A 15,596-nucleotide genomic window follows, 5' to 3' on the forward strand; every position below is an offset into this window, starting at 1 on the left:
CCCCTTACAGCTTGGGGTGTGCACATTGCTTGGGGAGGCAGATTTGCCCCTGAAAACTGCCCTGAAATGGGATGTCCCCTCCTGCCCTGCCCAAGGAAGGCAGTGGGGATGGAGATGGGCGCCGCAGTGTTCACAGCTCCCGGGCACTTGGCTGTGTAATTCCCGAGGGCTTTTTCTGTCTGCTCCGAGTGTCGGTGTTCATAAAGATCATTTGTGTATTTGAACAATAAAGGGAATTCTTTTCCACAGTGCTTTTCCATGCTGTTTTTTTCCTATTGCTTTCCCTGGAGACCATGACCTTACACAGTGAGGAATGGCACTTGCAGCATGATGTATGGCGCTTCCTTATCTCCATGGGCTGTGCCATGGGGTAGACACTAAATTCTGATTCTTACAAGGCCCTTCCCTAAAGCTTTTATCTGCTGTCATCTTCGCGTAAGTCAATAACCAGAGGCCATGGCACCGACTGCACCACAGGAGGCTTCCCCTGATCACAAGGAAACGCTCTTGGTGAACGTGACCGAGCCGGCTGCCAAGGGCGGGAGTGGAGCTCCCGTTCATGGAGATGACCCAACGCTGCCCGGTCGCAGCCCTTTGCAGCCACCCCCAGGTGACCGCCGGGGCCTCGCTGTGCTGAGGCTGCGGCAGCGGCCAAGGACGGAACCGCGGGATCCCCTCAGCGGGGCCAACCCCGTTCTCCGGACGCAGCCGCTTCCCCCGCCCCAGCCGGGCCCAGCTCCGCGCTGAGGGGCGGGGCCTGAGGACAGCGCCCCTCAGCGGCCGCCCCGCGGGGTCCGGGACGTGCGCGCAGCCACGCACCCCCCCCGCCCTGCGCCTGCGCGCTGCAGCGGGACGGAAGTGGCGGCGGGGCGCGGGACGGCAGCATGGCGGCCGCCCGCTGCTTGCGGCTGTGCGGGCGCTGGCGGCCGGCGCTGCTCGGCCCCGAGCGGCGCCGTCTCTTGACGGCTGCTGCCTCCGCCGCGCCCGCGCCGGCCCCGCTGGGCCCCGCGCCGCCTGCCCGTGCCGCCTTCAGCACCGCTCCGCCATGGCAGCAGCGCAGCCCCGGCGGACTGGCGGGGGGGGACGCGATGGAAGGAGGCGGCGGGGAGGAGGGCGGCGGCGGGGGGGAGGCTGGCGGCACCGGGCCGGTCATGACGGCGCTGACGCCCTTGATGGTCCCGGAGCACTTCCCCAACGTTCCGCTGATCGCCGTGACGCGCAACCCCGTGTTCCCGCGCTTCATCAAGATCATTGAGGTGAGGGCCCGGGGCTCCCGCCGGCTCCGCGGCCTCCAGTCGCCGCTGGTGGCCGAAGGAGGCTTTGCCTGGCCTCGGCCGGGAGCCTCTGAAGGGGGGGAGCCGATCGGTGAAGAGCGGTGGGACTGTCCTTGAGGATGAAGCGCAGGGCAGGAGCTGTGTCCCGGCTCTGGGCTTTGCGGGGTGCGCTGCTCCCCACAGCCCTGCCCTTTGTAGGCTTCTCGTAATCGCAGAGCACTGGGGAGGGGCTGGAACGCCCTGCGGCCCTTTGCTGCTTCGCGTTCGTGTCTCTGTAGCCCGACCACGGCGGGGTAGCGGGTGCTCTGGGCTCCAGGTTTCACGAGTGTTGCATCAGAGCCCGTAACGCCGCTTCCGGCGGGGAAGGTCAGCAGCGCTTCACACACACGGTCAGGGTCTGCAGCCTTCTCGTGCTGAAGGCTGAGCAGATGTGTCCTTGGTTTAGCCTCGAGGGCTTGGGTCACGGCTCCGGCAATGACATTTGTGAACGGAGAGAGCCTGACGTTGGTGTGGAGCAGCACTGCCGCGTGGGCGGTGGGGATGGAGATCTCGGAGCGTGATCTTCCCCCTGCACCACGCTGTGGCTTTTTAAGAGCCACACATTTATGTTCTCTGTCAATTACCTTTGCTGAGTGACCTGAACTCCCAGGCCCCAGACACCTTCTCCTCCTGCAATGCAGCTGTTTAGCAACAGGTACTTGTTTTACACCTCAGTTGCATTCCACCGAGCTGATTTGGAGTCGATGGGACAAGAACTGAAGCAGGATTTTCCCAGTCCTGCACTGTTATTTATCGTGATGTTACTTCTCCTGACGGTATTTTTCTGCATGTCCAGATCTAATTTGTGCAACTTTTAGTGTCTTTATAGATATGTTGGGGGAAGGAGAATATTATATATATGATTATATATTATGATGATCTTCAGGCACATCCTCATATGACACTTTCGTGCATAAGTCATTGATTTTAAATGTGTCTTACATTGAGATAATTGTTAAGTGTTTTCTCCTACCCTGCAAATTCACTGTGCTGCCATTTAATACTTTATTTCCTGAAAATATGAAGTCTCTCCAGTGAACGTGGAATTCTTTTCTCCTTTCTCTTAGCGCCTCTGACACGCACAAGCACAGTGCTTTTAGACGTTATGCAGAATTAAGGCAGGTGTGCCAAGATGAGGACAGGCCAACAGCAGTGGTACCGCTCCTGCTGCTCTGTCAGGATCATCCTGTTCATTGTCAAAAGATGCTGCGAGGGCTGGAGCAGCTCTGCTCTGGAGCCAGGCTGAGAGAGCTGGGCTGGGGCAGCCTGGAGAAGAGAAGGCTCCTTAAGGGGAGACCTTAGAGCAGCTCCAGTGCCTAAAGGGGCTGCAGGAAACCTGGAGAGGGGCTTTGGACAAGGGCCAGTAGGGACAGGACAAGGGGAATGGCTTGAACCTGTCAGGGGGCAGACTGAGATGAGCTCTTAGGCAGAAGCTTTTCCCTGTGATTCATTCGGTCAGGGCTTCCCCATGCCAGGCCTTACACACTGAGGGCACAAAGCTTAAGGAAAATGGATCCCTGATTTCATACCTGTTGTTGTCCCAGGTGAAAAATAAGAAGCTGGTTGAGCTGCTGAGGAGGAAGGTTCGTCTCGCCCAGCCGTATGCTGGTGTTTTTCTTAAAAAGGATGACAAGTAAGTAGTTCCTCTTGATCTTGTTAAAAAAGGAGCTGTTTCCATGGCTAGGCTGCATTTACACAAAAAGCCATGATCTGAATTTCCCTGCCTTGGGTAGGATTACAGGAATTGTGGTGGGCTTGGACCAGCCCATCTCTTACTATGACAGTTTTCATTGCCACCACCAGCACTGCAGGAGCGTGAGTCTTGCTTTAGAAAAGGCTGTTTTCTGGGGGGGGAATTGAACCTGTGGCAGGGGAGGTTGGAACTTGGTGATCTTTAAGGTTCCTTCCAACCCAACCCAGTTGTGATTCTGTGGCTGTCCAGGCTGGTGGGTGGTTTGGAAAGAGGCCGCATGGTGGTGACAGTGAGGATAAAGCACAGTGTCCATGTTCCTGGGGCCACCTTAGAATTCTCCAACCAGTGAATGTTTCTTACCTGCTTACTCAGGATTCTGAATATCTCCTCCAATTTCTTTTCCTCAATAGTAATGAATCTGACGTGGTTGAGGATCTGAACGAAATCTACCAGATGGGAACATTTGTACAGATTCATGAAATGCAGGACCTTGGCGACAAGCTGCGTATGATAGTCATGGGACACCGAAGGTAAGTGCTTGTTCTGCCACTGCATCTCACCAGCCTCCCAGTACCTAAAGGTGTATTCTTTTAATCATTAGAAATCTGGTTTTGTGGTTCTGCACCTGGTTTAAGCCAGCAGCTTATGATAAAGGTGCAGTCAGGTGCCCTTGGCCTCTCATTCACCCCCCAACAGGCTAAATCAGTGCTCAGTTAACTTTTCTTGTATGGCAACTTACTCACTGTAAATTCTCTTTGTAAATCCTATCAGGATCTACCACTTGATTACTACTTGTTTACTAAATCAAGCCTTATTTTGAATAAAAGACCAGCAGCTCCATCTTGTCCAAAACTGGACAGTGTCACCTTTGTCAAAAGTTGAAATTTGACTTCAAATACAACTTAGGCTCTTTTCATGCTGAAGAGCTGAAATCGCACATAACAGAGGGGAATTCATTGTACCTGGTTTCTTTTGGGTTTCAGGATTCGTATAAACAAGCAGCTAGAGGTTGAGCCTGAGGAGCCTGAGAACAAACAAAAAAGAAGGAAACAGAAGCGCTCCAAGAAAGAGGCTGAAGAGGAGCCTGGAGCAAAGGACCAAGCTGTGGAATTGGTACTAGATCCTGTAGCTGTTCCCTCGCAGGAAGTTCTCATGGTAGAAGTAGAGAATGTGGTTCATGAAGATTTTCAGATCACAGAAGAGGTTAAAGTGAGTGAATTAATCCTACAAGCCTGAGCTTGGCCTGTACAGCTGCACCTACATTTCTTGCTTAAAAGGAAAAGTTCTAAAATCAGGCTCTAATTTCACACTTCAGAAACCTTTCCTTTCTCTTAGGGTCACTGCCTGAGGGGCTTACGTGAAAATAATGATTTTTTCATGACAACAACTCAGTTGCTTAGAGCTGATCACATCCAAAAGTTGCTGGATGAAGAGGCTGGGCTGGGCTTTAGGCTGTGTCATCTCCTTTGTCAAACTGAGTCTTTGCTCCAAGGTGACCTGAGTGGTCAACCTGAACATATCTTCTGGCTAGGAACCAGTTGAGTTTTGTGCATGCAGAAAATCACCTTCTAGGATCATAGAATCAGCTGGGTTGGAAAAGACCTTTGAGATCATCAAGGCCAACCATTACCCTAGAACTGCCAACACCACCACTAAACCCTTATATAGCCCTTCTTGCCTTTCCTTGCCTCCCAGGAGGAATAACTGCCCCCATACCAGGTACCATCACAGCACACATTGCAGGGGCTGTATTTCTGTGCTGCTGCACTGGCGAGTTTGGGGAATGTCAGTCATATTTGCACTGAGGCATTGTTTGTCCTTTTCCAGGCTTTTTGCTGATGAAATTTGTGTTGTGTTTACAGGCTCTTACCGCAGAAATTGTCAAAACCATCCGGGACATCATTGCCCTGAACCCCCTGTACAGGTACGTGTTTCCTCTGCTGCCTACTTTGGGTACGGCACAGGATAGGTCCTATGGCAGGTGACTGGGATCCAAGTGAAGCTCACTGCAACAAGTATCATGGCCTGATCCATGTAATAGGGGCATAGGAAGAGTCTTGGCATGCTGGAACCCAGAATTTTTACATGACTCTCATAAGAGCATTTCTTATGTTTGGGTTTATGTATCAGAGATCATTCCTTTTATCGAGTGATTTATGCATGTGTTACTGAGTTTGTTACTGAGTGCTGGCTTAGCCAAGTTTTTAAGGAAACAGTTCTTTGCTATGAAACTGAGCTGTGTTTCGTTTCTTTACCCTGTCATAAGAAGTAAATAACTCTGTAAAGATACTCCCTTATGAGTTTAACAGCACTTTGGGGTTTATTACCGTTTTTTCAGAGAGTCTGTACTTCAGATGATGCAGGCTGGACAGCGTGTGGTAGATAACCCTATCTATCTGAGTGACATGGGTGCAGCACTGACAGGAGCAGAGTCACAAGAACTTCAAGACATCCTGGAAGAAACGAGTGTAAGATGAAGCTTTTAACTAAAGCTGTGCTAGCTGAATCGGAAGTGTGGCTGTTATATGTTATGGTTTCTTTACCAGGCCTCTGTACAGAGGAGACTCCAGTGCTATGTTTGATGATTTGTTAATATCAGTGACTAGGTTTGTGTTGAAGGCTATAGTAAGTCATCAATAAGTTGCCTTTAGGGAAAGGTAGTTCTGCATCGTTGATGGCATTGCTTGCATGGTGTGTAACTGCTGCATGCTTCATCTTTCCTCATCTGCAGGTGCTGGAGATTTCTTCCAGGAAACCTGTTGGAGCTTTTTATTCTCTGTTTCTCCCTGGGAGTTGACAGCAGTTTTGTGTCTGAATGCTCATTTTGTGTTTTATCTTGCCCAGATTCCCAAAAGGCTTTACAAAGCCCTTTCCCTCCTGAAGAAGGAATATGAGCTGAGCAAACTTCAGCAGCGTCTTGGAAGGGAGGTAAGGTTTTCAAGTAACATACGCCTTGTATGTGTTTCTATCATATCCACCACTGATGCTTAGTGCAGCCAGTAAAGAATTTTAAAGCAAAGCAATGGTCCATCCTAAATAGCAATGACCATTTTATACTGACATTAGCAAGGTCTTTATTATGGGCAGCCATAGTATTCTTGTGACCAAATTGAGATGTTACAGGCTGGAAGGATGCAGTACAAGGTGGGTGAAAAAACATTAGCTAGTTTACTGGGCAGAAAAGGTTGTGCTCAACACTGTAAAGCCTAATTGCATGTAGCTGCTAGTGGTGTCCCTTAGGGAGTCAGTAAGAACCTCCTCAAGTTTGCAAAGAGAAACTGATAGTCCCACAGCTGGGTTGGAATAATCCTGTGCCACAGGACAGGCTGGGTACCACTGGGTAGGAAATAGCTTTGCTGGAAAGAACTTTGAGGAAGCTGGCCATTAGCTTCTGGGGCAAGAAAGGTCAAGTGCATACTGGGCTCTGTTTGCAGTTGTATAGACGACAAGTTGAGAGAAGTGGTCATTCCCTTTTATTTGGCACTAAGGAGATCACATCTGGCTTACTCTGCCCAGGTTTTTGTCTCCCCAGCATAAACAAACTCAAAGTACTGAATCATAGCCAGTGGAGGGAGCTGGAGTATGTCATAGAGTCACTTTTTGTATTAAAAAGTGCTGCAAATGATCTCCAAGTAGTATTTTCAGTTGCTGCAAAGGTTGTAACAGAAGTATTTGGAAGCATTTGATTGACGTTTGATGGGTTGTACGAGGAACAGAACAGTTACTGTGGTTGTTGCTTTGTCCAGGTTGAGGAGAAGATCAAGCAAACCCATCGCAAATACCTTCTCCAAGAACAACTGAAGATCATTAAGAAAGAGCTGGGTCTGGAAAAGGAGGACAAGGATGCTATAGAAGAGAAATTCCGAGAGCGACTAAAGGATTTGGTAGTGCCGAAACACGTCATGGATGTGATTGATGAAGAGTTGAACAAGTTGGGTTTGCTGGATAATCACTCTTCAGAATTCAAGTGAGTGCATGGCTGTGTCCTCTCCTGTCGGGGTGTTTGGGAGAATGAGAGAAAACAATACTATTCTGGGAAGCTCATACCTTCAGAGTTCCTATTGTTTTTTTGTCATAGTTGTTATCCCTGAATTTAGCACATGATCCCATCCGAGCTATGGGATTGTTCCCCACATCTCCTTTGTTTCAGTGTAGTTTATCTGTTGATCATTTTAGGTCTTCTGTGGCAGCTTAATGCTGTGGATAAGAACTGTGCTGTTTGTTCCCCTTCCTGAAACATGTCGTGATTCCTTCAGCCCTTCATTCTGGCTCCTTTCTCTTGTAGTTAGGTGTTTTCATTAGATGGGAGAGAAGAGAAACCTCAGACAGGAATCAGCCCCACACCACAAAATCCTGCAGGGAATGTGTGTTTGGAAGTCTTGGTCTTTGGATTTATGTTGGAGGTTCTTTGTCTCAGGAAAGCAAAAGCTTCCTGAAAAAAAAGCTTTGATTTTGGGGAAGGGAGTGAAGACCAGAATGAAAGGTTAGCAATGACTGCCGAGATATTGATGTTCTTTTCCTAGGCTCCCTTCCATGAGTAGCTTATATCCCACTTGTTCTGGCTGAGGTTATCTTGGAAGGCAGAGGAGGAAAGCATGAGCTGATTGTTGTCAAATCACTGTCACTTGTGTGTTTCCATCAGTGTTACACGGAACTACTTGGATTGGCTGACTTCCATTCCATGGGGAAAGTGTAGTGAGGAGAACCTGGAGCTGACCAGAGCCCGAGCAGTTCTGGAGGAGGATCATTATGGAATGGATGACGTCAAGAAGCGAATTCTGGTAAGGCAGGAATAGGCAGTGTGGCCCATTTGACACTCTGCTTAGCACCAGGCAGTTTGGATGTGTTTCAGGTTACAGCTTTCCTTTGAATTTGTGTTAAATCATGGATCAAACAAGGCTGTGTGCAAGAATACAGTGTTCTGTAAGCAGTTCATGGGTTTAATTGTTCATAGCAGTAAAGGTCATATTCTGATTTCAAACTGCAATATACTCCCAGTTTATTTGCTTTGCTGCTGAGTGCTGAGCAAGTGGGTGAATGTCCAAGAGAAGCAGTCTCTGTTTTAATCCATTTGTTCAATGAGTATTGCAGTGGTTCTGCTTGCCTGGCAAAGCTGCTGCCTTTCAAAACACACAGGACTGCAAGATGAAGAGGGTAGAAGTTAGCAAAGGACACGTTTGCCTCCCAGCCTTTACCTATCCCTAGAGTTGTGTTGGATGCTGAAGGGTTTATAGTCTGAAATACAGCCCTCACAAGAACAAGATAGGCTGGGTTTCAGGGTTGCCTTGTTCCCCAGTTTCTGTCACTTTTTGCTTGCTGTGGTTAGAGAAGCTGAGACATCTAAACTGTGTAAATAACCAGAGGGAGAAGAGGTGCACCAGCATCCTTACTTAGCTTCTCCCCTTGCCTTCCCCAACTCCTTTGAGGACCAGTTTTGTGTGATGCTCATTCTGTAATCTGTGCTTGGCCTGGTAAGTGTGTTTTAGTGTTGGGGCAGTTGCCTTCTGTTCACTCTGGTTCTTCATCTGCTCTGCAGGAGTTCATAGCAGTCAGCCAGCTGCGAGGGTCCACCCAGGGGAAGATCCTGTGTTTCTATGGCCCTCCTGGTGTTGGCAAAACCAGCATTGCCCGTTCCATTGCCAGAGCCCTGAACAGAGAGTATTTCCGCTTCAGTGTTGGAGGGATGACGGATGTAGCAGAAATAAAAGGACACAGGTCAGTATAACTTGAGCAGTTTCTCTGTCCAGCACTTGTTACTAATGTGGTCAGCATAGGAACCCAGCTGAAGCTGATGTAATTTGCATCTCTGTTCTGCCAACCCTTGCTGACGGGAGTTGGGATATAGGAAAAAAAGGAGAGCTAAACGTGGAATTTGGAATATAAATCCTATTTGTGTCTCTTAAGTACAGTTGCTCGCTGTTTCTTGTGTATGCTTATGGAAGACCCTTGAAAAGCTGTGTGAGCTACCTAAAAGTGTTGGACTAATGTCAAATGCTAATTCACGTCTGTCTATAGATGCCAGCACTGGATAATAGTGACAGATTGAACAAGATCATTCACGTGTTCAGATGTGATTGACTCTTGGTTTCTGCATAATCAGGTGGGAGGTGGTGCATGAGGAAAACTTGGGAAGAAGAACATTCATGGGGAGAATAAGAAGAAATGAATACAAACTTGACAGACCCGACCCTGCCTGGGTGGTTTTTAACTTCCACATACACCTGAAAACAAAATTAGCAGTGCCTTCAACTGGGAAGAGTAGCTGTTCCTCAGTGTGAATTGAACCTGTGAGGTTCTGCCTTATATGGTAGAGAAGCAGAGATTAATGTTTACAAGGGCCTGTAGGGACAGGCCAAGGGGAATGGCTTTAACCTGCCAGAGAGGAGACTGAGATGAGCTCTTAGGCAGAAGCTCTTCTCTGTGAGGGTGCTGAGGCGCTGGCACAGGGTGCCCAGAGAAGCTGTGGCTGCCCCATCCCTGGCAGTGTTCAAGGCCAGGTTGGACACAGGGGCTTGGAGCAAGCTGCTCCAGTGGAAGGGGTCCCTGCCTGTGGCAGGGGGTTGGAACTGGAGGAGCTTTAAGCTCCCTTCCAACACAAACCAAGCTGAGAACCAGCATGTTCTCTGCTCTGCGCCTCTTGGCATCTACTCTGTTATTACCCTCTTGCTTTGCTTCTGCACGTTCCTGGATGCCAGTTCCATCTAGCAGAATGATTTACATTTCTTTACCCACAAAACCAAGAAGTCACTGTTCAAACAGCTGTATTCTCAGCATTGCCTCTTTTCTTCCCTCTAATTTAAAAGTGGTTAAAACTAAAGATAAAAACTGCCAAAATTCATGTCTGATCTCTACTAGAAACAGACTCGATGGGCCTTGGTGCTTAGTATGGTGATGGGTAGACTTGTTTCCCAGCAGGATATACCTGTTCCATCAGCTGCATTCTGTGTTGTGTGATGTGTACTCTACAATGGTTCCCTAAATACAGTCTCTGATAAAACAGGAGAACATATGTTGGAGCTATGCCTGGAAAAATCATCCAGTGTCTGAAGAAGACCAAGACAGAGAATCCACTTATCCTGATCGATGAGGTAATATATCTGATCTTTCTGCTAGTTTTCTCTCATGTATCAACTCTTGACCTAAATAGGAAAAGTGAAGCAGCAACTCTCCCCAGAATCCCGGCTCTAGGGCTGTAATTTACATGTTGCTGGGCTCTCATGTTCTTTGGGTGACAGTGACACAAAGACCCTTTGTTTTCTCTTCCCTGCCTCGGTGTGGGTACATCAGTGTGCACAAAACTGAAGATTATCAGAGAGAGTCATTCTCTCAGCAGGTCTAAAGCAAGACTCTAAGGAATAAGATGCTTACAGACAGCTGTGGTCTGATTTGAGAATAAATGAGTTAGGGCTACCAGCCTGTGGAAAATCAAATCAGGACAGGACATAATAGCAGGTGTTTGGGATAGACTAAAGTTATCTTCCTTGTGTGCCATGGTTGGAAAAGACCAACAGCAAATGGGAATGGTATGGGGGGACCAAGACATTGGGTAATGAGTTGCAGTGTAATGTAACCAATGAGTATCCTAATTTGAAAGGCAATGAAACCTTTAGGTCATGGCACTTTTAAGGTGGTGGTGGTGAAGAGCCTTGTGTTGGCTGCAGTAGCAAACTGTGTTACATCCATTTAGTTAATACTTCAGGAGAAAAAGCAAGGGACAGCAGCCCTGGTTTGGCCTCTCCTTCTGAGGACATGAAGAATCCTGAAAGAGGCAACAACCTTGGACATGGTCCTGGGCAGCTGCCTCTGGGTGCTCACATCCAGAGCAGTGGGGTTGGACAAGATCATGGAACCACAGCGTGGTTTGGGTTGGAAGGGACCTTAAAGCTCCTCCAGATCCAACCTGGCCTTGAACACTGCCAGGGATGGGGCAGCCACAGCTCCTCTGGGCACCCTGTGCCAGCGCCTCAGCACCCTCACACAGCTTCTCTGGGCAGATAACTTTGAGAAGTCCCTACCAGCCTCTGTAGTTCTGTGAAAGCAGCAAAGTCACTACCAGAGCTGTATTAAGTGCCTGTGTGTGGGCACTTTGCACCTTGGCAGAGTAAGAAGGGTTTCTGGGCTCACATATTAGGGAACTGATACAAGCCAGCACCTTGTAGTCCTCATAGTGCTTCTCTACAACACTTAAAGTCTGTCTCCTCAGGTGTGTTGTGCTCACACAGTGGCCTACTGGGGACTTGGGTGAATTCCCCAAAAATGGCAGACTGATAGTGGCTGTTTCTGAACAAGCACATGAAGGTTTTCAGATGGAGCCATGAAAAAGAATCTTTGCATGAGAATTTATTGTGGTCTAAAACTTCCTGGAGCTTTTAAGGTTTTTCTCCCATAGGTGGATAAAATAGGAAGAGGGTATCAGGGGGATCCATCCTCAGCCCTCCTAGAGCTCTTGGACCCAGAACAGAACTCGAACTTCCTGGATCATTATCTTGATGTTCCTGTGGATTTATCCAAGGTATTTCTCTCTTGTGCAAAGGTTGTGGAGCTGGAATGTATGAATGTGAATCGCTGCAGAGCTCTCCTGTCCATGAAAAGATGCTGATGGTTTAGTTACATGGGATTGAGACATGAGTGCTCCAGCCTTTCAGCCAGAAAAACACACAACTGAAGGACTGCTGCTTGGAGTAAAGCAGCAGGTTAATGAAAATGCTTAATAGGATCTTGTAATCCTTCCAGGTACTTTTCATTTGTACTGCCAATGTAACAGAAACCATTCCAGAGCCCCTGCGGGATAGAATGGAAGTGATCAACGTATCAGGATACGTAGCAGAAGAGAAACTTGCAATTGCAGAGGTAAGAAGCCACTGATGCACTGTTTAATCACATCTGATAATTCAGATTCAGGCTTCAACAGGTACATCCAGCTTTGTCCAGAAAAGCCCAGACATGCGGCATTTTGGACAGGGTTCCTCTGATTTGAACACCCAGTTAAAGGAACTCCAGTGTTCCATGTGTTCCATGTGGATTCCAGCAAATGGCATAGAGCATAATGAAGTGGTGAATTGGAACCATCAGCCTTTTGTCAGAACAACTAAAGGAAGGATGCGGGGGATTATTTCTTTCAGAGGTACTTGGTCCCTCAAGCACGAGTTCTGTGTGGCTTGGATGAAAACAAAGCCAAAATCACATCCGATGTCCTGACTCTCCTCATCAAGCAGTACTGCAGAGAGAGCGGGGTGAGGAATCTGCAGAAACAAGTGGAAAAGGTGAGGGGGAAGTTGTGTGTCACCGTGACCATTGTGCTTCAGCCTCCTCAGCTCCTCCTACAGAAAGAAATCACTGTCTCACCCAGGTATTGAGGAAATCTGCCTATAAGATTGTGAGTGGAGAAGCAGAGACCGTGCAAGTGACACCTGAGAACCTGCAGGACTTTGTAGGAAAGCCCATCTTCACCGTGGATCGCATGTATGAAACCACTCCTCCAGGAGTGGTGATGGGTCTGGCCTGGACAGCGATGGGTGAGACTAAGTGACTTGGGGGTTAATGTCTACATTTGTGATCTTCCAAATGGAATGTGGTAGTCAAACTGAAGCCACTGAACTTCTACCAGCACCAGTAACATTAACTCATGTGGCCTTTTAGATCCTGACTACTTCTTCCCTGAACAAGGGGCCTGCCTTTATTCCCTTTCCCCAGGCTCATTTTAGCCTCAGGCCAGCCCATTTTCACTTTATGCTCCATATCCCATATGAAGCACACACATTAGGAACAGCAGTGACTAAAGGCATAAGCCTGTTCAGAGAGGACAAGACCTTGTCTGCTCCCTTAAAAGCAGGAGGTGCCATTCTGACTTATGGCAGGGCTGAGGCTTCCCTGAGTTACTTCCCTAGTAACTTGGGGAAATACAGCAGAGGATATGACTCCTGCATCCTCTAATTGACATTGGGTGGAATTGAAGAGGAAAATGATCAGTGTGGTGAAGTTAGATGTCTGACCCTGGAAAGCTGAGCTGCCCAGAAGTGTGTTATGGGATGAGCTCATCCTACTTCCTGGCTATGAAGAGCCTGAAACCATTCTAGAATTGATTATTTGCACTAAATAGGGGTTGTATTGTATTGGTGGAGTGCAAAGGCCAGATGGAAACTGTCATTGTGATGCTGTGGAGGTTTCTGGCTAGCCTTCCTGAAGGGATTTGGAGAGCAGGTTTCAGCTGCTCTTTACCCAAGAGCTGCTGTCTCAGCTGAGAGCCCCAGTTCCAAACTCCTGCCATTGCTTCTGCATCACTAAAGCCTTCTGATTTCTCCTTTTAACTTCTCCTCAGGATGTTGGTTTTGTCTTTTCTTTCTTTAGGAGGCTCCACTCTGTTTGTTGAAACATCCCTGAGGCGACCCAAAGACAAGGAAAACAAGGATGGGTCCCTTGAAGTAACAGGGCAATTGGGAGACGTAATGAAAGAGAGTGCCAAAATAGCTTACACATTTGCAAGAGCCTTTCTGATGCAGAAGGACCCCAACAATGACTTCCTCATGTCTTCCCATATCCACTTGCATGTGCCAGAGGTAAACTGATGCAGAGTACACAGAGCATGCATAGCAGCCGGGCTGGCTTGCTCCCCTAGACGTGAAGCTGGGAAGCACTGCATTTGTGTGCAGGATACCCTCTTTTAGCAGTAAAACCTGGGGTGGGAGGGAGCCATTTTCCTCTGGATCCCATGAAAGCATTCCTGTCAGCCGAGTTTGATCTCAGATAAATCCTGACTGGCACTAGTTTAGACCTGGATTTTGTTGGGCTTTCTAAAGTGAATGTTCTCTTCTGCCTTGAGTGATTTTCAGGTTTGTTCTGCACTGGTTTGCATCTCTTGATGCTCTCTCCCTTTTGTGCTGCTCACCTCTGGTACTTTGTTTTCACGGTTGGCTTAGGCCTACAAAAAGCTTCAAAGGATTCATGCTGTGGTTTTTGCTGGTGTTGCTAAACACGCATGAGCTAAAGGCAGGAGGTTGTGATGATTTGCTCTCTTTTATCCAGGGAGCAACACCAAAGGATGGACCAAGTGCAGGGTGTACCATAGTAACAGCTTTGCTATCACTGGCCATGAATTGTCCAGTGAGGCAGAATGTGGCCATGACTGGAGAGGTGTCATTAACTGGAAAAATTCTTCCTGTTGGTGGAATCAAGGAGAAAACTATTGCGGTGAGAGCTCTCCTCTTGTCTCTGTGCACCGGGCTCTGCAGTGACTGTCACAACCACAGTGGTCACTGCTGTACTAGGAGAAACCTGCTGGGGGGATGTGGGGATCTTGGGGTGTCTCTGGCTGTGAGGACGGAGATGGGACCCCAGCCCTGCAAGAGCATCTGTGGTGATCCAGTTACTGGACTGGTGGAACTAAGGGAGATGTAGAACATGATCCATCCTTAGTGGCATCTGTAAGGAATCCCCTTGCAGAATAAGGGCAGATCATGATCCTGAACAACCGTTTGTGTTCTTGCTGCCTAAAATAACTGGTTCTAGGAGGTGGATTGATTCCTAGGACTCAACAGTCTCCATCCCGTTGTTCTCCCGCAGGCGAAGAGGGCGGGTGTCACCTGCATCATTCTGCCATCAGAGAATAAAAAGGATTATTATGACCTTGCTGGATTCATTACAGAAGGACTGGAAGTGCATTTTGTTGAGCACTACAATGAGGTATTTGATATAGCATTTTCTAAGCTGGATTCTGGTGGATGATGTTCAACAATCCCATGGCTGGAAGGTGGTTTGTCCCCAGATGCTCAGCCCCCAAAGAGAACTGGGGTGACTTGAAGTGGGACATGGAGCTATTGCTGCTGGGCAGCTGCTGAAATGAATTATTGGCTTTACTAGAGTAAAATATTTCTCACTCTTTACTATGGAATGATGATCCAGTTACGTGTTTCCAATAAAACTGTGACATTTTACGTAAGGAATGCGCATGTTTTCAGCCACCAGCCCTGAAGCCTTCTTACCACTGCTCTGGTCTCTTTTTAATTACAGATTTTTCAGTCATTTATCTGCAATTAATTAATGCTGATGGGGAAAAAACATTTAACTACAAGCAGAGCTTGGGGGTGTGATGCACAGAGATCACATTCCTGGGGTGCTGGTAGTGGAGTGCCTTGCAGAAACCTCTCACTGTCTTGGCTTATAAGGGGAAACTGAAATTCCACGAGCCAATTCAGCAGTGTTCATGCATTCATGGTGCTCAGGCAGCCAAGAAGCCACCAGCATCCTGGCCTGTATCAGCACCAGTGTGGCAGCAGGGCCAGGGCAGTTGTTGTGCCCCTGCACTGGGCACTGGTGAGGCTGCACCTGGAATCCTGTGCTCAGCTCTGGGCCCCTCATTACAAGAGAGACATTGAGATGCTGGAGCGGGGCCAGAAAAGGGCACCGGAGCTGGTGCAGGGCCTGGAGCACAGTGTGATGGGGAAGGGCTGAGGGACCTGGGGGGTTCAGTCTGGAGAAGGCTCACGGGGGAACTGATTGCTCCCTACAACTGCCTGAAAGCAGGACCTGATCTCATTTCCAGCCTAGCTGAGTCTGTGATTGAGCTGCTGAGGGACTTGTTTCTCCCCACTAAA

The 15,596-nt window shown here is 48.3% G+C and overlaps 1 protein-coding gene across 2 annotated transcripts; it reads left to right on the top strand.

Annotated features, from left to right (window-relative positions):
• The first annotated feature begins 854 nt into the window (after positions 1-854).
• LONP1 (lon peptidase 1, mitochondrial) lies at positions 855-14,941 on the top strand. Of its 2 annotated transcripts, XM_080634069.1 has the most exons (18): positions 855-1,256; positions 2,858-2,946; positions 3,417-3,536; positions 3,990-4,215; positions 4,869-4,930; positions 5,345-5,474; positions 5,851-5,934; positions 6,753-6,973; positions 7,649-7,787; positions 8,543-8,721; positions 10,007-10,094; positions 11,396-11,518; positions 11,740-11,856; positions 12,129-12,269; positions 12,356-12,521; positions 13,354-13,562; positions 14,029-14,193; positions 14,566-14,941. In XM_080634069.1, the coding sequence occupies exons 1-18, from the start codon at positions 885-887 to the stop codon at positions 14,725-14,727; spliced, it is 2,793 nt and encodes a 930-aa protein (XP_080490195.1). In that variant the 5' UTR covers positions 855-884; the 3' UTR covers positions 14,728-14,941. The 2 variants fall into 2 exon arrangements, with proteins under 2 accessions (XP_080490195.1, XP_080490196.1); XM_080634070.1 differs by lacking the exon at positions 11,396-11,518.
• Positions 14,942-15,596: the final 655 nt, after the last annotated feature.

The sequence above is a fragment of the Psittacula echo genome (assembly GCF_963264785.1).
Source record: "Psittacula echo genome assembly, chromosome: 24".
NCBI classification, from domain to species: Eukaryota; Metazoa; Chordata; class Aves; order Psittaciformes; family Psittacidae; genus Psittacula; species Psittacula echo.

Coding starts and splice junctions, on each gene's coding strand:
- LONP1 (XM_080634069.1), top strand. CDS start 885: ATGGCGGCCGCCCGCTGCTTGCGGCTGTGCGGGCGCTGGCGGCCGGCG. Junction 1,257..2,857: donor GCTTCATCAAGATCATTGAG/GTGAGGGCCCGG, acceptor TTGTTGTCCCAG/GTGAAAAATAAGAAGCTGGT. Junction 4,931..5,344: donor GCCCTGAACCCCCTGTACAG/GTACGTGTTTCC, acceptor CCGTTTTTTCAG/AGAGTCTGTACTTCAGATGA.